Here is a 24,687-nt window from a genome sequence, read left to right as displayed (position 1 = left end):
AACTGGTGTGCTCCTAGCCACTGGGAATTGTGCTGTGGTAATGGATTAAGGGCCTTAATTCTTCATGCCTTCATCATCTGATCGTCTGTTCAGGGCAGTCTGATATCCAGCAGAGACTGTCATCATTCTCCAACTCCATATCCTTCATGATGAAAATGTAGTCTTGCTTATTCCTTGTATTGTGACACTCTGCTCTCTCCCTCCCTCCCTCCCTCTCAGGTGAACGGACTGCAGGTCTCCCTGCCTCACTCGCCCTCTCCATTCATCTCTCTCTCCCTGGCTGGTCAATATGTCACCCTGCAGACCACCTTTGGTCTGACTGTGCGCTGGGATGGAAACCACTATGCTCAAATCTCTGTCCCCAGGTGAGTCTCGGAACAGAAGGTCAACAAATCATGTGAGGGGAGGAATTAAGGACATAACCTTAAAGAAGCCCCAATATTGTACGATTGGTGGCTCAGTTTTATCTCAAGTCAGTAATTTCACTCTTTTGGTTTTGACCCTTCAGCTCCTACTCTGAGCAAATGTGTGGTCTCTGTGGAGACTACGATGGAAACTCCAACAACGACTTCAAAAAGCCAGGTGGTGCATTAGCTGGTAACTCGGATGAGTTTGGCAACAGTTGGCAAACAGAAGAGGATGAAGATGACAGGTCAGTTCCCATACCTGTGCTCCTGTTACTTTAATATGGAACATTTGTGTTCCACATCACACCATAATTGTTTTTTTTTTGTTTCACAGGTGTGAGTCTGACAACAAACCTGACCCCCCTTGTGACCCCAGCCTGGAAGCAGAGGTTTCCAAACCAGAGAAATGTGGGAAGCTGAATGACACTCAGGGACCGTTTAGGTGAGCACACACGTCATAGGTTGCAGCTCCTGCTTTTCGAGTAATATTGACAAAGTGGAACAATCCCCGAATCAGCTGAACTGAGTGATGACAGGTTTCAAGCACCCTTGCATTTGTAACTTAACTGTGGTATAATGAGTGATGAATCTAAGATATTTGTTGCTTTAGCTCCAGTCTCATGCCTGTTTGTCCTGCATGGGCTCTACCCCTCATTAGGGACTGCATAAAGGTGGTGGACCCCCGGACCTACTTCCTCAGCTGTGTACATGACATGTGTCATTACGACGGACTTCTGCAGACCTTGTGTGACCAGTTGCAGGCATACACAGATGCTTGTGTGAGTGCTGGAGCCCCAGTCCACCAGTGGAGGGACCCGGACTTCTGTCGTGAGTCTGAGGATTAAATATACACTATGAGATCAAATATAATGATGACTGAACTGAAACACCAGGCTGCACGATATGAAAGTGTGTGCTGAGCGAAACATCTCCTTCTGCTGCAGCTCTGCCATGCCCACCCAACAGCCACTACTCCCTGTGTGTGAGCTGTCCGGAGACCTGCGTGGGACCAAATGTAGGAGGGCCAGGTTGTGTAGAGCGCTGTGTGGAGGGATGCCAGTGTAATCCCGGATTTGTTCTCAGCAACGATCGCTGTGTCCCTCTCAAAGACTGCGGCTGTGTGGACCCTGAGGGCGCTTACCATCCAGTGAGCCTCCTTCCTAAAGCAAATGATCAAACTCCCATCTCTGTACCATATGAAATGGCAGGATAAAAGCTGTGTCTGTTTGTCCTTTAGGCTAACGAGAGCTGGTACGTGGAGAGTTGTACCCAGCGATGTCTGTGTCGAGGAGAAGGAGTGATCGAGTGTCACGAAACTAGCTGTGGCCCTTCAGAGTCCTGTCAGCTGCAAGACGGAGAATATGGTTGTCATCCTCTAGGTATGACACACAGTATATCGGCTTTGAACTTTTAACCACATGGAGCATTTATGGAGCTGCCTCTGAAGGGCAAACGCATCTGGTTCAACAGAAATTTCATATTTTTCCAGCATATAGAAAAGCTGTCGTGATTGTATTAATGTGAAGCTTCTGAACATGGCTCTCCTGCACAGTGACTGAATGGTCCTAAGTTTCCAGTGTAAAAGGGAGAGGAAATGTCTATAAAATATGTGCATTAGTTATATGTAAGGTTGGGTGTCACAAAATTTAGAAATTCCAACAAATGGTAGTGAAGAGATTTCAAAAAGGAGTCATCATCAAATCAGTTCTAAATGTCTCATCATTGCTATAAAATGTTTATTATTTTATATTGAAAGAAAAACAAAAGAATGTCAGAATTTAACTATTCACTTCTTTCCATCAACACTTACCACGTCTAAACCAACAACATCAACAGTAACTACCACTAAACCACCAACTACCACCACCACTAGACCAACACCAACCACTCCCCCAGGTAAGCAGTTTGTGTCAGTTACACAAAAGCCCCGCTATTGCAACTTTAAACAGCAGAAATTTCTGTGTAACCTCTGACTATTATCTTCTCCTCTTCTGCTACCCACCCTACAGTGGAATGTCCCCCCAACTCTGAGTACATTCAATGTGGACCAGCATGCATCCCAAGCTGCCAGGAACCATCCAGCAACTGCACCGGGTCTTGCATCAGCGGCTGCTTCTGTGACCCAGGCTATGTGTATCGCGGAAAACGCTGCGTGCCCCTTCACGAGTGTGGCTGTTTAGACGAGCATGACAACTATTATGAGGTAGAAGCGCAGGGTGTGAAGACATAAATTTCTGCAAAATAATCTGCAATTGCCTGAATTTGACTTCATTATATCTACTATATTTAACTGAGAGTGTGAATATTATGTTTTGTGAGGGTCTGCTCATTTAAAATATAAAGCCTCTTCACTTAGTACTGTCCTACCTCAACTAATTCAGTTTGTTAAATGTTATCTGACTGTGGGATTAAAAGACAAGTCACTGGACAATCTATTAGAATCAGGTCCTCCCTGAAAACAGCACCGTCTCTTCTGTCTCTTTTTCGTGACGTTCCAACTACAGTCGGGAGAGATTGTCTTTGGTGACGGCTGCTCCAAGCTTTGCCGCTGTGCTGGAAACTACACACTCAGCTGTGTGGACAACTCCTGTATTCCCACGGAGGAGTGTCGAGAGGTCAATGGCCTGTCCAGCTGCTACCCCAAAGGTAGGGAACCTAAAGTCTCAGTAAATATTAGCCTTAACCAAATGTTCACACATGACTGAGTGATTTTGCTTATACGCAGCAGATTTGTAAACAACAGCAATATTCTTATGTGTGCAATGTACAGCTACTTGAAATCAGCGCTGGCCTATTTTCCTTGCCTGTTGGAGTACATAATGTTCATTGTATCCTTCAGCATCTTCCCACCAATTATGTTTAACCTTCTATATTAATCTGCTTCCAATGTTACTCTCCAGACACGTCCACCTGCATAGTGTCAGGTGACCCGCACTATACCACGTTTGATCGACGTTACTACAACTTCATGGGCAACTGCAGCTACCTGTTGGCCAAGCCATGCAACACCGCCTTGGCCCCACCCTTCGCAGTGTATGCCGACAACGAGAACCGATACAACGTCCTGTCCGTCAGCTACCTGAAAGCTGTGCATGTAAACACCCTGGGAGTTGTCGTGTCGATCTTGAAGGGTGGAGTGGTGCAGGTGAGACAGGGAGCTCCACAGAGTCACAGAAGCAATGGGGGCATCAAATTAGACTTATGTTTCTGCAGATCAAGGAGTAAGTGAGAAGGATGAGCTTAACTATCAAAGAGAGAACTCCATGCCTGAATAGACTGATGAGTATGCCGCATCCCTCACTGTGATCTCCTCCCGCAGGTGAATGGGACCACAGTAAACCTGCCTGCCAACCCGGCACAGGGACTGTCTGTCTTCCAGCAGGGGACACTCTACACAGTGGTGGCAGATTTTGGGGTGACTGTGCACTACGATGGCAACCACTACATGGACATCAAAGTTACCAGCGAGTGAGTTACACCACAGGATATTAATTACTCTGTTCATGAACACATTCATCACTTTCCAGTGTTTCCACCACTGCAGTAATTCACTTATGGTTTCAGCTAAAAGATCTTGCCCTTTGCCTTTCTCTGTACAGCTACAAGAATGTTCTTTGTGGTCTGTGTGGTGACTACAATGCAAACCCCAAAGATGACTTCCGTACTCCCACTGGTCAACTCGTCACAGATGCCAACGAGTTTGGCCACAGCTGGAATTCTGATCCTAAGTGAGAACAACTTCACTGCATTAAAAGTGTGAAATGGAGTTGGGTTAATCTCCCAGGTAATGTCATGACTTTATTGCCGACTTCTTGCAGCTGCTACAAGAAACCCAATGAGACCATCCCTGAATGCACAGACAACGAGCTGGATGTGTTCCAGAGTCCAGCATATTGTGGAATCTTGCTGGACGACAAGGGACCATTCGCTTTCTGTCACCCAAGGGTCAACCCCAATGTGAGTTACCATGTCAAAACATATATTACTCAAGGTTAAAGTCAGAAATGCTCATAACGTTTCAGTGACTAGTAATCATTAGATTGCACCGAGTTATGCAAAGTAGAAGAGGATTTATCATTCCGGTAAATTGAGATCTCCCTCTGCAGAAATTCTTCAAAGATTGTCTGTTTGACCTCTGCGCTATGGGTGGAGCTCAGTCATCATTGTGTGAGGCTCTGGAGTCCTACGTCAAGGAGTGCCAGGACCGAGAAGTTGATGTGGGGCCCTGGAGGAATAGTACCTTCTGTCGTGAGTGGCTGCTACTTTGCAGTAATCACTTATGGCCCATTCTTGAAATGGTGTTTTTTTAAAGACCCAAAACTGCAAACATTTCATATGACACAACTGTACCATATAACTACTTCTCCACAGCTCTACGCTGCCCCCCCAACAGCCACTATGAGGTGTGTGTCCCCGTCTGCCCTCCATCCTGCATCCCTCCCAGTCCAGAGCAGTGCAACAGCCCATGCGCAGAGGGATGCGTTTGCGACCCAGGATACGTCTACAGCTCAGGGCAGTGTGTCAAACGAGAGACCTGTGGCTGCCAGTACAATGGGCAGTACTACCAGGTGAGGGGGCTACATTGTTATGTGGTGTCAGTACGTCCATTTCATTACTCTGACAGCAACTGACACCTCTGGTCTCTCTCACAGCCAGGAGAAGAACTCTACTCCGAGGGCTGTCAGTCAAAATGCACGTGTGAGGGTGGTGTTGTGACTTGCCCAGAAGGTTCATGCCCTCCACAACACATCTGTGAGCTTCAGAACGGACAGCTTGGCTGCTACCCTATAAGTAAGATCTCTCATTTATTGTCGATCTACTGCCATTAAATATGAACAGAGACACTCACATTAACCTCACTGGCTCATTCTGAAGGTACAGAGGACTGCATCATATCTGGAGACCCACACTATACCACCTTTGATGGAAAATACTACACTTTCATGGGAACCTGCACCTACACCTTGGCCAGGAGTTGCCAGAATAAGACAGGTACAGTGGCACCATATTTCATCAGCTACAATTCTAAAGCTTCAGCGCTATTACAAAATTTCTATATTTCTAAGCTTAAAGTACACTGACTGGTACAATCCACACTCTACATATATATATATAGCTGAGATAAGATATCCCCAGTACTGGTGTGTCTCTGTCAAACTACTTTGGGGAGCATCTGTACTTTACTCTCTGTTGGACTCATGTGGCCTTCGCTAAATTTCTAGGGCCCTGGTTCTCGGTGGAGGCCAAGAATGAAGAAAGGGGAGTAGCAGGTGTCTCATACCTGCGCAAATTGTATGTGACTGTCAATGGAGTCACAGTCACACTGATGAAGAGCAGGAGGACATTGGTTAGTAGAAACTGGTGTGCTCCTAGCCACTGGGAATTGTGCTGTGGTAATGGATTAAGGGACCTTGTCTTATTCTTCATGCCTTCATCATCTGATCGTCTGTTCAGGGCAGTCTGATATCCAGCAGAGACTGTCATCATTCTCCAACTCCATATCCTTCATGATGAAAATGTAGTCTTGCTTATTCCTTGTATTGTGACACTCTGCTCTCTCCCTCCCTCCCTCCCTCTCAGGTGAACGGACTGCAGGTCTCCCTGCCTCACTCGCCCTCTCCATTCATCTCTCTCTCCCTGGTTGGTCAATATGTCACCCTGCAGACCACCTTTGGTCTGACTGTGCGCTGGGATGGAAACCACTATGCTCAAATCTCTGTCCCCAGGTGAGTCTCGGAAGAGAAGGTCAACAAATCACGTGAGGGTAGGAATTAAGGACATAACCTTAAAGAAGCCCCAATATTGTACGATTGGTGGCTCAGTTTTATCTCAAGTCAGTAATTTCACTCTTTTGGTTTTGACCCTTCAGCTCCTACTCTGAGCAAATGTGTGGTCTCTGTGGAGACTACGATGGAAACTCCAACAACGACTTCAAAAAGCCAGGTGGTGCATTAGCTGGTAACTCGGATGAGTTTGGCAACAGTTGGCAAACAGAAGAGGATGAAGATGACAGGTCAGTTCCCATACCTGTGCTCCTGTTACTTTAATATGGAACATTTGTGTTCCACATCACACCATAATTGTTTTTTTTTTGTTTCACAGGTGTGAGTCTGACAACAAACCTGACCCCCCTTGTGACCCCAGCCTGGAAGCAGAGGTTTCCATTCCAGAGAAATGTGGGAAGCTGAATGACACTCAGGGACCGTTTAGGTGAGCACACACGTCATAGGTTGCAGCTCCTGCTTTTCGAGTAATATTGACAAAGTGGAACAATCCCCGAATCAGCTGAACTGAGTGATGACAGGTTTCAAGTACCCTTGCATTTGTAACTTAACTGTGGTATAATGAGTGATGAATCTAAGATATTTGTTGCTTTAGCTCCAGTCTCATGCCTGTTTGTCCTGCATGGGCTCTATCCCTCATTAGGGACTGCATAAAGGTGGTGGACCCCCGGACCTACTTCCTCAGCTGTGTACATGACATGTGTCGTTACGACGGACTTCTGCAGACCTTGTGTGACCAGTTGCAGGCATACACAGATGCTTGTGTGAGTGCTGGAGCCCCAGTCCACCAGTGGAGGGACCCGGACTTCTGTCGTGAGTCTGAGGATTAAATATACACTATGAGATCAAATATAATGATGACTGAACTGAAACACCAGGCTGCACAATATGAGAGTGTGTGCTGAGCGAAACATCTCCTTCTGCTGCAGCTCTGCCATGCCCACCCAACAGCCACTACTCCCTGTGTGTGAGCTGTCCGGAGACCTGCGTGGGACCGAATGTAGGAGGGCCAGGTTGTGTAGAGCGCTGTGTGGAGGGATGCCAGTGTAATCCCGGATTTGTTCTCAGCAACGATTGCTGTGTCCCTCTCAAAGACTGCGGCTGTGTGGACCCTGAGGGCGCTTACCATCCAGTGAGCCTCCTTCCTAAAGCAAATGATCAAACTCCCATCTGTGTACCATATGAAATGGCAGGATAAAAGCTGTGTCTGTTTGTCCGTTAGGCTAACGAGAGCTGGTACGTGGAGAGTTGTACCCAGCGATGTCTGTGTCGAGGAGAAGGAGTGATCGAGTGTCACGAAACTAGCTGTGGCCCTTCAGAGTCCTGTCAGCTGCAAGACGGAGAATATGGTTGCCATCCTCTAGGTACAATATACTCTGTTGTTGTAATCAGATGTTTCTCGACCTGGTGCTCCCCATTTCTGGTCTAAGGGTCATAGGAACCAGGTTGATTGCTGTTATGAATGCTTTTAACATGGTGCATTGATTGACCAAAATAATTTTATTTCTTTCAGATGAAAGAATTTGCTCCGTTTCCGGTGACCCTCACTACGTCACGTTTGATAAGAAAGTGCACCATTTCCAGGGCTCTTGTTCTTACACTTTAACCCAACCCTGCAATGCCACATCTGGACTGCCATACTTCTCTGTTGACACCCAGAATGAGCACAGAGGCACTAACAAACACATTTCCTACGTTCGTGCTGTTGTCGTGAAAACTCAAGGACTAGAGATTGTTTTGGGCAAAGGACGAAGGACATTGGTGAGGAGAATTTAGGGAGGATTATGGGTAGAATAATCTCTCAAAAGATAAGTTCAAAAGTGACTGTGAGAATACATCTGTACTGACTGCATCAGTTGAACACATTCTATGTGAATCTTCACCAGGTGAATGGTGTTCGAGTTACACCGCCTGTTTCTTTGCCTGGGGGTGTCAAAGTCTATCTCGGTGGCACATTCATGGTGTTGGAGACCGATTTTGGGCTGCGGGTGCGATATGATGGGAATCACCATGCTGATGTCACCCTGCCATCCTCCTACAGGGGACTCCTGTGCGGTCTTTGCGGTATGACCATGTTTGTCCTGAGCTGCCGTTTCCTTAAAGTTCACATATCTCAGTATTCACTTACTGTGGCTATTTTTACATTCTTCATTCATTTGTGGGGCACATCAAGACTTCTGGGGGAACTATTACAAGGTGCAATGAGGGCAGGGACAAAACAGGCAATCTAAAATGTGAAAGTAAAGGGAAACATTGCAGTGTGAGATATAGTATATAGCACATTTAAATTGGTTATCTAACAAAGAAATTATTCATTTGTCATTGTATCTGTTACATTGTAGCTGGATGAATGAGATGTACAGTGAAGGTCAGCAGTTAACAGTGCTGTGTTATTCCCATAGGGAATTATAATGACCAGCCCAGCGATGACAATCTGAAGCCAGACGGCAAACCGGAACCAAACACAGACCTGCTGGGAGAAAGTTGGCAGGTCCCTGACAACCGCACTGAGTGAGTGATCTCAGAACTGGGACTGCATCTGTGCCCAGTATTGGAGGGGCACCAGGGGAGCCTGCAATAATTAGCAAACAAATGCTAATATTTGCTGAGACATTATTGTAGGACACAACACTGAACTGATGTATGTATCTACCCCCATTTATTATCTCTCAACTACTCTTTCCTTTATTCATCAGCTGTTCCCATGTTGGGGGAGTGGACAAGTGTGGTGAAGAGTCTGAAGCCAAGAAATCCACCAGCTGTGGCATGATCACAGACCCCAATGGTAAAGCAAAAGTTGGATCAAACTCTGTCTAGAATCGTTATTGACTCCCAGGCCATGCTCTGTTCATGAACACTGCATAAATGACTATAAGATACCTTTGATCATCTACTGTTGTATTGTTTTACTAGTTGAGTAGTTCTTTATACTCTTTGTGTTACCACAGGTCAAGAACAAACCAAAGCAAAAAACCTAGATTAGCAAGTAGCTGTACAGAAATTGTCCAGAGTTTCCAGGCGAACAGAAGAACTCTGTATTGGATAATCAATTAAGGAAGATTATAAATTATAAATTCGGTTTATATTTTGAGTAGTGATGCCAAATCCCTTACATAAAATGCACTCAGCAGAAACTCTCTGCTTACTTTATTCAATAAAAATACACATTTTCATACTTCCAGGCATTTTCAAGCCCTGTCACTCAGTGGTGCCCCCTGATGTGTATTATGAGAACTGCATCTACGACCAGTGTGGTACCAGCGGGGACACTGTGGCCCTCTGCCAGGCCCTCCAGAGCTATGCAGACCTGTGTGCGCAGGCCGGCGTCCCCATCTCCTGGAGAAACAACACATTTTGTCGTAAGTTCCAAGAAATTTTCCATTTATGTGCCTGTAGTTATATGCTGAATTACCATTTGTCATGTAAATAATGATATAATGATTTTTATGTGCAATATTCTTTAAATGTCCCGCGACCCAGTAGGATAAGCGGTTTGGAAAATGGATGGATGGATATTCTTTAAATGTATGAGAAGTCTAGCAAACTCAATTAAAAACACAGATTCAATGCAAACTTTTGAATTTAAACTGTCTATGGATACTAAGTCACTTAACGCTGAGACTAACTTGAAATCATCACAAATTCTTCTCTTTGAAACCTAACAGCTTACTTGCTCCTTCACCCTCAGCACTCAAGTGCCCCGTGGGCAGTCATTACACCCCCTGCGGTACAGCCTGCCCCCCTACCTGCCAGGTCCTTGACTCCAACACGTGTGATCAGCCATGTGTGGAGGGGTGTGTATGTGACACTGGCCTGGTGCTCAGTGGGGACAAGTGTGTCCCCCTGAGCCAGTGTGGCTGCAAAGACAAGGACAACAACTACCATCCGGTAATGTCCAGCACTCATACGCGACTTTCTAATTGTCAGTCTAATCTACGTCCCTGTGTCTTCTGCACCTCCTACTAGGCTTGGGCGACATCTGTTTTTTCATACCGTCATATCTCCTAATATTTTCACCCCAGCATACAGGATATGATATGCTAGCCTACATTTTGAAAATGTAGGCTACTGTAAACTCCTGAATGAAGGAGAGCCTAAACGGGCTTGTCAGTGAGGAAGATGAGCTCTAGGGAAGGAGGAGACACCTCCCTGTTAAGGAGCTAAAATAACCACCATTAGTTTGACAACCGGTGTCAGTGCCCCATCTGCAGCTGCAAGCGCAGCAGATTTCACGCATGCCACTCACGCTCCAACGGTTTATGGCACATTCTTTTACTTGTTTATTCTTTCCTTTTTTTAACGTAAGCGAGGCTCCAATCAACACTAACACTGTGCACTACAATGTATTGCCTCAATACAGCATCTCCATATGAGTTTCATGGAAAGAGGACTGTCTGTATTTTTTATGGCATTAAATATTACCTTTCTAAATACCAGGGTGTACCTTAATACCATCATACCACCCAAGCCTACCTCCGATTTGATATCATATTCATGTATCCCCATTTACCCTCGTTTATTCTTTGCGTATCAGTACCAAGCATTTCATGCGACCTTTTGGTGTGAGCACTTCCTTTACCTTCCTGGTGTCATTCTCCTTCTCCTCGCGCCTGATTGGCTGTGCTCAGGTGGGAGATGCCTGGTTCCCCGTGCCCGACTGTTCGGAGCGCTGCGTGTGTAGAGGCCACAACAGCATCGCCTGCGACCCGTGGCAGTGCGGCCCGGCGCAGGTGTGCAGCGTACAGGAAGGCCAGCTTGGCTGTCACTCCACAGGTCTGGATGCCACCTGCCCACCCCCCCGTCCACCTCCGAACTCCGCCTCACAGTTGGGGAAGCCCCAGCCCAAGTGCCACACTGCAACTGTGGTCAATCTCCTCTTTGCTCAAGTACAACTGAATGAAGCTGCCTTGCTTGCACACCCATACACACAAACACACATTGGTCTCCTGATGATTGTCCAGGATTCATCTGAATTCTCCCTTAAAGGCAACATTATTTGTACCCGTCTGAAAGTCAACCACACCATGCTTGGTAACAAGAAGACATTCAAGAGTGAAATAAGAGTAACTCTTTAAGAAAGGGACATTTAACCTCATGGGATGTGCACTTTTCAGGAAATATTGCTCGCGTAAGGTTAAGAAAAAGTTAGCATGCCCCTCAGCGGGGAGTGTAAACCTGGTGTGTTTTTTTTACAGGGCAGGGTGTGTGCCATGTGGCAGGTGACCCTCATTATTACACCTTTGACGGCGTAATGCACACCTTCATGGGCACCTGCACTTACACACTGGTGAAGATATGCAACAGCAGCCAGGTGACAGCCTTCACCATCGTTGCCAAGAACGAGGAGCGGGGCCAGCCTGAAGCCTCCTATGTGAACTCGGTCACCATCAGCCTGCCAGCCGGCAACATCACGCTCAGCAAGGCCAACAGGGTGCTGGTAAGAGCCAGTGTGGGACAGTAGGGGGCGGAGATAGAGCGGAGGGGGGACACGGAAAAGGGGTGGAGCGATATCTATAGCTGCACCCATCGACGTGTCCCGAACAATGGGGTCTCGTTGTCCTGTGCGGTGCAGGTGGATGGACGTAGAATCCGCACCCCTTTCGCCGTCACCCAAGGCGGGACCAGGATTTCAAGCAGCGGTGTCTACAGTGTGCTCAACACAGACTTCGGACTCGTGGTGAAGTTTGATGGCGTGCACCATCTGGAGATAACCATACCTGGGGATTACTTTGGCAAGGTAACTCACGCTGTCAGACTCTAACCCCTGCTGCTGTTTCAGGAGGGGTTTTGAGAGTCCAAAGTGTCACTTTCCTTCTGCCCCCAGTGTTTCCTTTTCTTTAGAGCCCCAGCTATAAATTGGTGAGCAGATATTATCGGCCAATATGAACTAATTGCAGAGAAATCGGTATAGGCGTTTATAACGATAAATGACAAATGAAAAGAAACGGAGACTCAGGAACATGGTAGCTTCCACCATAAGTGTTGTCATTGCGTTGTTTGTCCACCAGAGGTCACAACACGTTTGTGTTTTTATACATCTGACTCTTATTTATCAAGACTATATTTTGTTGTACTTTTGTTCAAAGTACTATGGATCAGATATTTTTCAAGCTTTTTGTATTTGTATGCATTTGAGTCTTATTCATTATCATAAGTTTTATACATATTGTTGTACTTTTATTTGAAGTACTGATAATGACAAAGAAATATATTTAAGTATTATGAAATGTTACCGTGAGGACTTTTGAACAACTACACATAACAAATGTTGGGAAAAATCTTTGCTTACATTGTGTGTTTCTGAAAGATAAAAAAAGAATATCGGTCGATATATCATCATCAGATTTTTATATCCTCAGATATCAAAATCCGACACGGGTTGGGCTCCACGTTCCCTTCCTTCCTGTTTCTTTCTCCGATGCTCATGCATCCCATACTGTCCGTCGCTGTATCTGTTCAGGTATGCGGCATGTGTGGGAACTACAATGATGACTCCATGGATGATGACCTGATGCCCAACGGCCGGCCAGCAAAGGATGTGGTTGAACTGGGAAACAGCTGGAAGGCCGAGGGAGACAGCGACCCTGGGTGAGCGACGGGCTCCACTGAGGGGAGCGACATGGGATACAACATCTGTAACCTGCAGACTGAAGGCATCCTTAGTCTCCGATTATCAGTCTGTATCCCGCTATGATCTCACGACGCTCACCATGTTCCTCGACCATCTATTAGCTGCCAGCCAGACGACAGGGAGGACCTGAACCCAAAGTGCACGGAGGCGCAGGAGCTGCAGCTGCGCTCCCTGTGCGCAGACGTGCTGCTCTCCGAGCTCTTCGAGCCCTGCCACGCCCTGCTGGCCCCGAAGCCTTTCCTGGACAACTGCGTGTACGACATGTGCGAGTATGACGGCATGCAGGAGACGCTGTGCGACAACGTGGAGGCCTACGCTCAGGCCTGTCAGAGTCTGGGCATCACCATCAGCTGGAGGAACAACACCTTCTGCCGTGAGTGTGGAGCCGCTGCCAGACACAGGCCACGTCGACATACGATGAAGATAAAGCTTTATTGATCCCCAGGGATATTCTTGTTCATACAGCAATGCGAACAAAGAGCACAGGCAAACTTTCCTATAACAGACAAAGACACTACATGTAGTGTAAACAAGTAAACGTGGTGCAAACAAATACATAGAGTACTCAGTACACAAATAGAATGTCTTAAAAGACTGAAGTACGTGGCCCTGGAGTAACCAAGGGCAATGTGTTTATTTCGTGTGCACGGTGTACAAAATTGAGCACAAAGTTTAATGTGCCCACAAAATACTACACCGATCTCATGAAATCCCTAAAACATGTGTACGGTTTACTGTTTTTGTTGTGTCAATATGGTGTTTTGAGCTGTGGAATTAATTAGGTCTTGAAAAAGAAAACGTGCTGGAAAAGCCAGAAGCTGGAGTCTTGGGACTATGTTTAGGCCTTTCGCACATAGTTTGCAGGTTGCATATACTGATAGATAGATGGTATTTTGGAAATGTGAAAACTGATAACATCGAAGTTGTATTATCAATAAGATATGTGGCTGCATTTCCTGCCATGAAGGTAAGATGAGGGCTGCTGTCTGCCTCAGCAGGCTAAGTCTCTGTGCTTGTGATCAGAAGCCTTGACAGAACAGTCACATGTCTGTGGACCCTTGAGCAAGGTCCTTAACTCCCAGCTCTAGAGGCATTGCATGCTATGACCCCCAAGCTTGCTCTCACCTGAGTGGGGTAGGCAAAAAAGAGAATTTCCCCTCAGACATTAATAAAGAATCAGTATTCTATTCTATGAAAGGCAGTGACGGACCTGTTTTCCCCCATGTCCCTCCCCAGCTCTGCCATGTCCTCCCAACAGCCACTACTCACCCTGCGGCGCCCCCTGTCCCCCCACCTGCGCCGACCTGTTCCCCTCCGACTGCCTGCAGCAGCCCAGTGCCTGTGTGGAGGGCTGTCAGTGCGATGCCGGTCACGTGCTGAGTGACGGACAGTGCGTACCGCTGTCGAGCTGCGGCTGCGTGGATCCCGACGGCGAGTACCGCGACGTGAGTGTGCCGGCTGCCCGCCAGAAGCTGCTCCCGTTCTCGGTTTGAGTTTGACTCGCTGAAACATGTGGGACATGAAGGCTTATGGGACTCAAGACTGTGGTGGTTGGTTACCAAAGGTATAGGCATATAACACTCTAACAGGTCTGGATGCTGTTCACCACATGGCTATTTCAATATTAGTTTAAATACTATTTAAATACGGCCACGGGAGAACATTTTAAAACGAATTTGAGGAAGCACTTCTATACACAGCATTTAGTTAGAGTATGGAATAGTCTTCCTGCTAGTGTAGCGCAAGCTAAAACCATGGGGACCTTTAAATCAGAGCTAGATAAGATATTAACAACTCTGAGCTGTTAGTTAAGTTCTCCCCAAACGAGCTTGATGGGCCGAATGGCCTCCTCTCGTTTGTAAATTTCTTATGTTCTTATGTTCTTATCATTAAGGCACGGGGTCTGTCAGCCTCTCCACCTATCGAGCAGATTTCAGTTTTACCACAGATGCCGGAACAATCAGGTTTATTCAGCTAAGTATGTTCACGCATACAGGGAATTTGTCAGTGGCTCATATATACAGTAGGTACAGAAACGGTTAAGGCAAGACAATGGTCACATACAATTTTGTTGATATGTAGAACACGGACGTGTTGTTGATACTGTACACATATAAAAAAGTGCAATCAGTGCAAGAACTACTGGAATAAACAGAATATGTACAAAACAATACAGCAGTTGTAAGCACACCCAATCAGTAAGGAGGCTGTCAAATTTTCAGGAGTATATAAAAGTGATCTTCAATAAAAATCAGTCGATGAAATACTGGAATAATACAAGCACAGTACTGTTATACAACTTAATGCAGCTATGCAGGATCTGTAGACCACTGGGTTACCACCCACAGAGAGGTATTTTTGTACTTGGACCTCCAGTATGCTGCAGTGGCAAATTTACCATCTTTATCATGAAGTGCCCCCCCACCTCTCCATTTGGTAAATATTTCATTACCGCAGAGAGGAAATATAGCTCATAGTTTACATATGGAGTATGTTGTTTGTTTGGTTTTTTTGTATGAATGTGAGCTTCGTGGAATTAGAAGGAACTGGTACTGATCTGCAATTGTAAATCAACCTGAGTGTGTCGCTTAGTCGCTCGTCAAACAAGCAACGCTGGTCTGTCAGCTTCCTAGCAGCAACGATCTTGTTTACCTTCAGAGCAGTGGTTTGTGGTGCGACACAGTGAGAAAACTGATGGGGAAGTGAACTGGGGGGAGGGTGGCAAATACCAGCTGTAAGGACAGAAATCGAGGTGCAAAAGTGTCTGAAAAAGAACTGGGCCAAGAAGAGGCTCCTCCTTCCATTAATCGCAATCTACACCTGGGATTAGTGTGCTTATTTGATTGTGAAGAGACAAATTTAATTCACAAAGAACATGACTGGAGTTTTTTTTTCAAGTTTCAGCCTAGAATCTTCTGATCCATAGTCAAATGCTTTATCCACTGCACCACTGGCTCATGGGGCACTAGTTAATTAAAGCTATCGCTTAGTGAATTGTTAAATGTCGGTCTTATGACGTGTTGCAGTGAAAGTGTTTGGGGGCCGTTTCAGGTGGGCGACAGCTGGTTAAATGAGCACTGTGATGAGAAATGCAGCTGCTTGCTGGGCGCCATTCTTACCTGCAAGCTGTTCAAGTGCAGTGAGCACTCCATCTGCGCACTGGATAAAGATGGCATCCGCTCCTGCAGGCCGGAGAGTAAGTCCTCCGTCCAAACACCGATGCCCCAACCGCAGCGTATCCTGCCATGTGAAGTAGCTTTATTAAAAGACAGAGAGTACTCCTTTAATTGCACCCTATTGCACTGTACGTGCATGATATGAATCCTGCCTCTGTCTCCTTTGTTATTCTCATATACAGAGTTCAGCAAGTGCAGTATTTCAGGCAACCCACACTACCGGACCTTCGATGGGTTCAACCATCATTACCAAGGCCTCTACACCTACATTTTAACCCAGGCCCACGATGTAGCCAGCTCGTTGGAGCCCCTGGTGATCCGGGGGAAGAATGCACGAAGAGGTAGCAACAGGCGGATCACCTTTTTGCATGAGATGTACATCGATGTGTATGGCGTCAACGTGCGCTTCTTACAGAAGAGGAAGGTGCTGGTACGTACGCTACTGTCACTACTGATTGCTCTTCTGAAGAGTTAATCCAGATATAAAAACTTGCATTTTAAACACTGCACAGGGGTGCGTGTACTTGTATCTTCTGTAGAGTGATACGATTGGTGTGTGGAGTTTGCTTACTTTCAGTTCATCGCATGCATATAGTGAAAACATATCTTTTTTAAGTTTTGGGATGAACTGCCCCTTTAAATTATTGCTCCATATCGTTATGCATGAATTATTCATTGACATTCTCCTTGGCATCTCTATTGAGTGTTTCATGGCTGTGCATGGCAATATCAGCCTACACAACAGCAGCTCCAGCTAGACACGGCTTGTATCTTGCAGGTGAATGGAGAGATGATCCACCCACCCCTGACGCCCAGACAGGGCCTCAGCATCACCCTGAGCTCCCGCGGTGTCCAGCTCGCCACAGACTTTGGCCTCACTGTTCGCTTCGATGGCAACTACCAAGCTGGTAAGAAAGAGAAAGTAAACTGAGAGAGGATGCTGAGAGACACACAACGCGCCAGACCAAATACAGCGTTAACACAGTCATCCTTTACAGGTGTCATTAAGGTGCATTTATGCAGGGGTGCCATACGGGGTGGGAGAGGGGGGAGTAAGGATGATTCCGAGGGGTAACGGGGCCCTAAAAAAATGTAACATAATTGGATTGGTCTGGGTTGGAGGCCCAATCCAAGATGCCTGTTGGAGTTACTTACACAAAAATGTTCGGTCGTTGTTACACTTTTTCTTGCTCCCTCTCTCTCTCACACATAGCAATGTGCGGAACACACACAGAGACCCTCTTTTTAGTGATGATGGCGGAGAGAACTAAACTGTCAAAAGTGTGGTTAGATTTCACGAGAGTCGATACTGACAGTGCTCAAGTGCAGCAAGTCTTTTGCATGTAAGGGTGGAAACACAAGCAATCTGTTGAAATGTCTAGCGAAAGCCCATCACATGCATATGGAGAAATGCACAATTTTTCACTGCCTAACTCATAGTTTATCTGTTGTTGCACATGCTGTTGTGTATGGTTAGCGGCCTGGAGCCCACACTCGGAGTTAACTAAATTATACAAATATGGATTAATGATTAAATTAACCGTCAGGCAGCTGATTGTTATAGACTGTTACGGATATTCATAAATTCAACCTGTCGTTCAAAAATTCAGTTTCAGATTACAGATTTAGTGTTCTGGACAAACTATGGTTACCACAGTAAAATGACCATCAATGAAAAAGTCCTGCATTCAGTTTTTCACTTAAAAGTAAACGTTGTTTATCATATTTGTTTTACCTTTCAGTCTTCACAAAATCAGTCTATAATGGTTAATTGTTCAAAACATTGTGTTTTTTGCTGTAAAAAATTATTTTGCATTTTAATAACATTATGATCTATGATAGTGACTTGTAGTGACTTGACCTAAACAATGTTGGTGCAGTTTGCAACGCAAGCATGTTAATTAATATACAGTAGTTTCAATATTCGGTTCGGTATCGGCAGCGATCCAGTCCTATTACAGGGATCTGGTACTGGTCACGTCCTAAACTTATTTAGTTACAGCAGTAAAATGATAGCTCCTATTTCATTTAAATGAATTTATAAAATCAATCGACAGTTCTTTCCTATTTTAAAGTTTTCTGTAGCATTTAAAGTGAAAGCTAGGAAAATCAGATAAGAGGCCGACGATCTGGAAGTATTTCACAATGTTATCAAGTGCCATAGCGATTTACAATCTTTTTACAAGTTTTTAGAGGTGGAAGTAGTGTGTAGTGGAAAATCCCACTAAACAAATCGCATGCAATTGTACGAGACAACGTAAGTAGTGTGAAAAAAAGCAATGTATGATTTGTGAGTCGCTAGCTTGGGCTCGTTTCTGGACAGCTTGTGATACACGAGAGGCTGATGTCGCAGCGGTAGAAAATTTTGAATCATTCAGCACTTGAGTATCCTCGCTTGGAAGATATTCAAATTGAACTGCAATTGCCTCAAAAACACTTAAAACAAAATGTAAAAGCGAGGTGGAGCAGCAAATTATGTACGTTTCTAATCACCTAATTAAATATTTTTTGCATACATTTTTTCCTTTGCATAAATAATATATAAAGGATAAATAATTGTAGCGATGGGCAGCCCTAGGAATCGCGAGCTCAGCGAAGAACGAGAAAACTGACTTCCCGGGAGAAGCGCACCTTTTAATTACAGTCCTTAAAACTAATAACAGGGTCTCAAGGAGCACCGAGCACAAAAACCTGTAACCAAAACGCAAGGTGGTCAGACGCCGAACTGTAAGGTGCACACACGGTGGGAAAGTTATACAAGCTAGGAACACGCGAGGATTGGGCAGGGTACACACAAGACCCGGATAAACATACATGCCCCGATTGGGAAGGCAACTATAACCATAACAACAACAATACAAGGGCTATTTGCAATTACACAGACACAGGGCTATTTACAGGAGCGCTTGTGAGGCATGCCGGGATGCACAGATCTCGCCGGCTCTACATTTTATATACAATACATATTATATACTTAATATTAAAATATGAAAGTAAAAAGAACTTGTATCGGAATCTGTATTGGTATCAGCAGTTGTGTATTGGAATCAAATTGGAACTGAAAAAATGTCGATCAGCCCATCCTTAATATAAATGACATATGAGAAAATAAAGCAACGTTAATTCTGTTCTTAACTTGTTTCTTTTTTTCTCCTAAATAAAAAGTACCGATAAGAGTGCCGTTAAAATACTGGATCGATAAGCAGTATCAGTAAGTAGTAGTACCATTAAAATCTCAATGATAGCCATCCCTAGCAATTACCCATCTTGCCCTTGCAATCCAGTCCCTGACACGGCACCCCATGCTCTAACCACAAATTACAAAGATCGGTCATTTTGGTAAAGCCTCCTTCTTCCGCAGAGGTCGTCCTGCCCAGCACCTACAGGGGTGCAGTGCTGGGGCTGTGTGGGAATTTTGACGGACGGGCCAACGACGAGTACACGAAGCCGGACGGCACTCAGACCCGCAATCTCAACGAGTTTGGGGACAGCTGGAGAGTCAGCGACCGGCAGGGCCCCGCCTCCCCCTTGACCAGCCTGGACCAGGCACTGCACCTGCACAGGTAGGCTCCGCATGCCAGCGTGGAGCCTTCCGGTGACATACACTCTGCCTGTGATCTGTGAGCGAGTCCTGTACTCTCACCTCACAGTTGGGAGGTGCAGCCAGAACCTGACGACGGGTTTGACACACTGGGGTGCACTGAGGCTCAACTGAGCGCACTGAACGGCACTGACCAGTGTGGGGCACTCTCGGACCCCAGTGGACCCTTCGTGGCCTGCCATGACATCCTCGAACCCAACCAGTTTCAACAGTAAGTGCGGCTTTAGCATTCTGATGGGGGCGCTGTATATCCTGCGGCTCCCAGCTGGGTCATCCACAGGGCCTCCACACTAAAACTGCATCTGTGTTTTCCAGGGACTGTATATTTGACCTCTGCGCCGAGCAACAAGACCCGCAACTGCGCTGTGACAGCTACAAGGTATATGCCGAGGCCTGTCAGGAGGAGGGCGTCAAACTCGGGCCCTGGAGACAGCAGCTGAGCTGTGGTAAGACCTCACACGTTGCCGTTAACGCCGAGCTAAGCTGCATCACACTGGAGTGTTTCAGTTTTTATTTATGTTTTTTTTTTCAGTTTTTATTTGTCACATGCACAATTATGCTTAATAAAATGTGCAGTAAAATGCATGGCTTCCAGACTGTGAACAAGGGGCATAAGTATAAAGGGAACAGAAGTATTATAAGATAAGATAGACAATAAACATTAAACAATAAACAATAATCACAGATATTCTTGGTGTGCAGTTGGCAGTGTGCTAAGAGACTGGAAATAAATATTTGCATATATAAATTGCCACAAGACCTTGAATAGGACAACCGGTTACGGAAAATGGATGGATGAATGGATGGATGGATATGTAAAAGGTGCTTGTGTAAGCTGAGAAGGTTGCTTGCTCTAAACGCCGTCCTCATTTAGGACCCATATTGCTGAACATCCTGATTTTGTTGAGTTCAACATGTCCCTGGGTCAACAAGGGAGGGGCTTGTGTTTCACTTTTTTAACCAATCACAGTCATGCCCGTAACACCTGGGGAATAACATCAGATAAGAGGGTGAGATCTGGAAGTATTTTACAATTTTATCAAGTACCACAGCGATTTGCAATCTTTGTAAAAACAAAGGTATTAGAGGTGGAAGTAGCGTTTAGTGGAAAATCCCACTAAACAAATCGCATGCAATTGTGCAAGACAACGTAAGTAGTATGAAAAAAAGCAATCGCTACAGCTAGTGCTACACGAGAGGCTGATATCTCAACGATGTGTTCCCAGTGGGAGAAAATTTGTGGGGAATTTGAAGCATTCACCACTTGCTTATCCTCGCTTGTGTGCAAAGAGACTTCCTCAGCCTTCCTGTGCTGGCCCTCTGGCAACGGCAGCTTTGCCTGACCTCAGCACAGAGAAGAGGCCATCGTTGTGGTGGCTGGGATCCCCGCACTTACATGTGCGCTCTGTGCTAACTGGCAGGATGATCTATCACTGTTTATTTATTCCTCATAACCTCCATAACTGTTTCCAGCTGCCTTCTTTGCCTGCCAGTCTCATTCTCATATCCGTGTTTTAATGCTGGCCTTTGCTTTCGCAGCCCTGTCTTGCCCGGGAAACAGCACGTATAGCAGCAGCATGACGGCCTGCCCAGCGTCCTGCGGCGACCTCTCTGCCCCCTCGGCATGCGCTGAGCCTTTCGTCACGGAAGGCTGCCAGTGCGCCTCCGGATTCACCATGAGCGGCACCGAGTGCGTCCCCTACACCCAGTGCGGCTGCAGATACCTGGGAAGATACTTTCTGGTCAGTCCCAGTGTGCAGATCCCGGGCCGATCAGCATATTTTCCATCACGTGCGCTGACCTTCCTATCCTCGCCCTCCTCCAGCTGAACGAGAGTTTTGTGACGGAGGATTGCACCCAGAGCTGCCGGTGCACGCAGACCGGGGCGGTGTGCCAGCCCATGAGCTGTCCGAAGCAGTACGTCTGCACCATCTACGACTTCGTACGCGACTGCTACAAGGGTGAGTGTGACCGGCCACTAGGCCCTGACACGTCACGCAACCAACCTCTGCCTCAGAGAGAGAGTTTCTGGTTCCCTTGAACTCTTTAAAGTCATGGCAAGCTCTGCAGCCACGATTTACAGATGATAGCCTGACGTGAGGAGCTTAGACCTTCGTCATGACACCAGGAACATGTTATCCCACTGCTTACGTCCTGGCTGTCAGTCATCACAGATAGGACGGTGCAAGGCGTTGTGGTCCCTCATCTCCAGGACTGGAGGCTTGAATCTTGCATCCCATTCTATTTTTGAATTTTGCATGTTCCTCTTGCATTGCGTAGGTTTCCTCTAGGTACTCGTGTTTCTGTCCAAGTTCTAAAACATGCTGTCAGAGTCAAAGATTTTTATTTCTCATATGCAGTCGTACTTGTACAGCAGGATTCCCCAAATCCAGTCCTGGAGGGAGGGCCAGTCTGCAACACAGATTGCAGATTTCCCTGCTCAAACACATCTTAAGCCGCTAATTACCAGGTTTACTAAGTGTGTTCGAGGAGGGAAATCTGCAAACTGTGTTGCAGACTAGCCCTCCAGGACCGGAACTAGGGAACATACAGTGAAATGCTTATTCTGACAGGTCCACTGACTATATAAAATTAAGGAAATTCTAAAATATACAGAATATAATAAATATGAAAATATAAACATATCACAATATTTACTGTGTTAGTGGGTGCAAATATGCAAAGCAGGTAGGAGTGTGCAAAATGGATAGAGGGTGAAAAGGGAGTTGTGTGTGTGTGTGTGTGTGTGTGTGTGTCGTTGTGTGCTGTGTGATGTACTGGCTTCCCGTTCAGGGAGTCCCCCAGTGTCCTGCTCTGTGTTTCGTGCGATAGCTACCAGGCCCATCATTCCTCATCATGACTCATCATGGGTCAAGCAATTATAGGAGATGACATCTGCAATCTGCAGTGAAAATAAGGATAAGGAAATAAGAACATCAAGTACTTCAACAAATGATCACTTATAGTAAAGTTACCCAAGTTGCATAAAAAGTGCAGAACATGTACGACAGGTACATGTACGACAGGTACATGTACACACGTGATGGAATTTGCCACGAACAATTGTACATTCTGCACACACTTATTAAACGTTACAATTAAGGTATCGAACTGTTCAAAGTGTCTAGTTTTCCTGATGTTCCCTTCTGATTTTCACACTACTTAATTACTACTAGTTAAAAATAATAGTATAAAAACAAACACAGGGCATGTTAGGGCAGTGGGTAACTTTACACTGTTTCCAAGGCCATGTGTCCAAGGCTGGACAGTGCATGGACAATATACACATATGGTAATTTTATAAAATAATATTTTATTATAAAACAATGTTTTTATACATTAATTGTGGTGTGATGTGTATTATCCGCTAAAAATTTTGTTATGCCGACATTGACGTAACATAAAACGTGGCAATAATGTCGCGTTAACATTACAAAAAGAAGGTTCTCTGCCAGCTTTGAGAAGAGCTTTGCATAAAGTTTCCTGTTAGCTGGGGTGATGATGATGGAGACTGACTGAGCCTGTGTGCTCCAACAGCGAGCCCGTGCCTCAACTACCCATGTCTGAATGGAGGCAGTTGCACCGCCACCTCTGAGGACACCTTCACCTGCCAGTGTCCCGAGGGCTTTGAGGGTTCGCACTGTGAGATAGAGAAGGTGGTCAGCGACGGCCTCGGTGAGTATTTCAGTGCAGGCAGGCAGGAGGAGCATTAGTCAAAAACTCTCACCTGGCACCATCGTCCTGTAAGGGCTTTCTGCTTAAAAGTCACTTACACCTACCTGACCGTTCTTCAGCTTTCATTTGAAATGTGCTGCATGCATATTGTTTTTCTTAATTCATACTGGCAGTCCCCAGGAAAAGAATATCCATACACTTATACTTACCTAACCTAGACTCCTAACCCTTACCACCATACTCATCATAAAGCCTATAATACTAAACTTCGAGTGCAATGGTCCACAATAACGAACACACGCATTAGTTTACTTCGTGATGCTCATGAAAACATTGCGCGGCTTCAGCGGTTCGTCTGTTTGAGGCACAGCACGGCACCATATGCAGTTAGATTTATTATGGACTGTATTATTATTTTTATAACTTACTGTCAATTTTTAACTTAGACGTAAAGACAGATCTTGTTCATATCCTAGGGACTACTTGTATTTTAAGTCAGTCCACAAAGATAACATTTAATATGATGATATAACCATGTATATTAATGTACTGGTCTTGCTTTGTTACTGTAGATAAGCTGACAGTGATTCTGATTGGAGTTCTGGTTCCTCTCGGGGTGATAATCATCGCCTTGATATGCGTTTGTGTGTGCAAGAGCAGCAGGAAAAGGTAAGGAAAAGAGTCCTCAGCAGACAAACAGCATGATAAATGACAGCAGGAGTTCACTGACGGGAACATCAGAGCCTCACAGACACAATGACAGACCACTTTCTGAGTCACAGACTCTGATTTTCTGTCCTCCACTCTGCATCTCTCATTTTACATTATTACAGCAAGTAAAAGTGTAACTGTCTTTTTGCCATAACAGGCAGAAGTACGAAAACAAAGAACTTCTAATGGACAGAACACGAGGTAGGTACCTGACCAGAAACAGCAACATCAGCCACTCAAGCTATAACATCTGCCGAGTCAATTCTGATTCATTACTTAATGGTCATACAAATATATTATTGGATATGTGATTATTAATAATATAGTATGTTACACAATTGGAAAGTCGCATTTATATTCATTTGCTGTGTTTATTTTCCAGATTCTTTCAATGTAGATATGGATTCTGAGACCACAAGGAAGGTTACTGTAACTAAGTTTTGAAGAATGGATTGAGCATTTCATATAAAAAATAATTTTATATTTACTTCTGTTTAGGGGTGTCAAGGGTTAGAATATTCCGGTACCTCAAAGCCAAACCAACATCATTCGTATATATTCTAACTTTTCATCAATACTGTAATTGTATTATGCCAATTTGACTTCATGTTTGCCGTTTTATTTATTTAAAACCTCTGTGATCTGGGCTGAAAGCAATTCAATAAAAATAACTGCACTGTGAAATTTACAAATGCATTCCAAA

The 24,687-nt window shown here is 45.3% G+C and overlaps 1 protein-coding gene across 1 annotated transcript in view; it reads left to right on the top strand.

Annotated features, from left to right (window-relative positions):
• The window catches only part of zanl (zonadhesin, like), a 39,430-nt gene extending 14,760 nt beyond the window's left edge, over positions 1–24,670 (top strand). Inside the window, exons 38-84 of the mRNA XM_049027595.1 lie at positions 220–365; positions 509–652; positions 742–849; positions 1,066–1,235; positions 1,352–1,554; positions 1,645–1,786; positions 2,417–2,610; positions 2,912–3,053; positions 3,308–3,552; positions 3,727–3,875; positions 4,007–4,135; positions 4,226–4,364; positions 4,514–4,655; positions 4,779–4,975; positions 5,060–5,198; positions 5,283–5,399; positions 5,630–5,754; positions 5,988–6,133; positions 6,277–6,420; positions 6,510–6,617; positions 6,834–7,003; positions 7,120–7,322; positions 7,413–7,554; positions 7,704–7,951; positions 8,077–8,254; positions 8,593–8,701; positions 8,887–8,975; positions 9,373–9,549; positions 9,879–10,078; positions 10,819–10,963; positions 11,386–11,627; positions 11,763–11,927; positions 12,651–12,778; positions 12,923–13,194; positions 14,058–14,266; positions 15,873–16,017; positions 16,180–16,427; positions 16,776–16,905; positions 19,359–19,560; positions 19,648–19,809; positions 19,914–20,044; positions 21,138–21,340; positions 21,424–21,559; positions 23,136–23,273; positions 23,846–23,942; positions 24,142–24,185; positions 24,367–24,670. Coding sequence (XP_048883552.1) covers positions 220–365; positions 509–652; positions 742–849; positions 1,066–1,235; positions 1,352–1,554; positions 1,645–1,786; positions 2,417–2,610; positions 2,912–3,053; positions 3,308–3,552; positions 3,727–3,875; positions 4,007–4,135; positions 4,226–4,364; positions 4,514–4,655; positions 4,779–4,975; positions 5,060–5,198; positions 5,283–5,399; positions 5,630–5,754; positions 5,988–6,133; positions 6,277–6,420; positions 6,510–6,617; positions 6,834–7,003; positions 7,120–7,322; positions 7,413–7,554; positions 7,704–7,951; positions 8,077–8,254; positions 8,593–8,701; positions 8,887–8,975; positions 9,373–9,549; positions 9,879–10,078; positions 10,819–10,963; positions 11,386–11,627; positions 11,763–11,927; positions 12,651–12,778; positions 12,923–13,194; positions 14,058–14,266; positions 15,873–16,017; positions 16,180–16,427; positions 16,776–16,905; positions 19,359–19,560; positions 19,648–19,809; positions 19,914–20,044; positions 21,138–21,340; positions 21,424–21,559; positions 23,136–23,273; positions 23,846–23,942; positions 24,142–24,185; positions 24,367–24,428 — 7,404 coding nt within the window. The 3' untranslated portion in view covers positions 24,429–24,670. The remainder of the gene's footprint in view (positions 1–219; positions 366–508; positions 653–741; positions 850–1,065; positions 1,236–1,351; positions 1,555–1,644; positions 1,787–2,416; positions 2,611–2,911; positions 3,054–3,307; positions 3,553–3,726; positions 3,876–4,006; positions 4,136–4,225; positions 4,365–4,513; positions 4,656–4,778; positions 4,976–5,059; positions 5,199–5,282; positions 5,400–5,629; positions 5,755–5,987; positions 6,134–6,276; positions 6,421–6,509; positions 6,618–6,833; positions 7,004–7,119; positions 7,323–7,412; positions 7,555–7,703; positions 7,952–8,076; positions 8,255–8,592; positions 8,702–8,886; positions 8,976–9,372; positions 9,550–9,878; positions 10,079–10,818; positions 10,964–11,385; positions 11,628–11,762; positions 11,928–12,650; positions 12,779–12,922; positions 13,195–14,057; positions 14,267–15,872; positions 16,018–16,179; positions 16,428–16,775; positions 16,906–19,358; positions 19,561–19,647; positions 19,810–19,913; positions 20,045–21,137; positions 21,341–21,423; positions 21,560–23,135; positions 23,274–23,845; positions 23,943–24,141; positions 24,186–24,366) is intronic.
• Positions 24,671–24,687: the final 17 nt, after the last annotated feature.

The sequence above is a fragment of the Brienomyrus brachyistius genome, chromosome 10 (genome assembly GCF_023856365.1).
Source record: "Brienomyrus brachyistius isolate T26 chromosome 10, BBRACH_0.4, whole genome shotgun sequence".
NCBI classification, from domain to species: domain Eukaryota; kingdom Metazoa; phylum Chordata; class Actinopteri; order Osteoglossiformes; family Mormyridae; genus Brienomyrus; species Brienomyrus brachyistius.
This window is presented reverse-complemented; position numbering and strand designations above follow the sequence as displayed.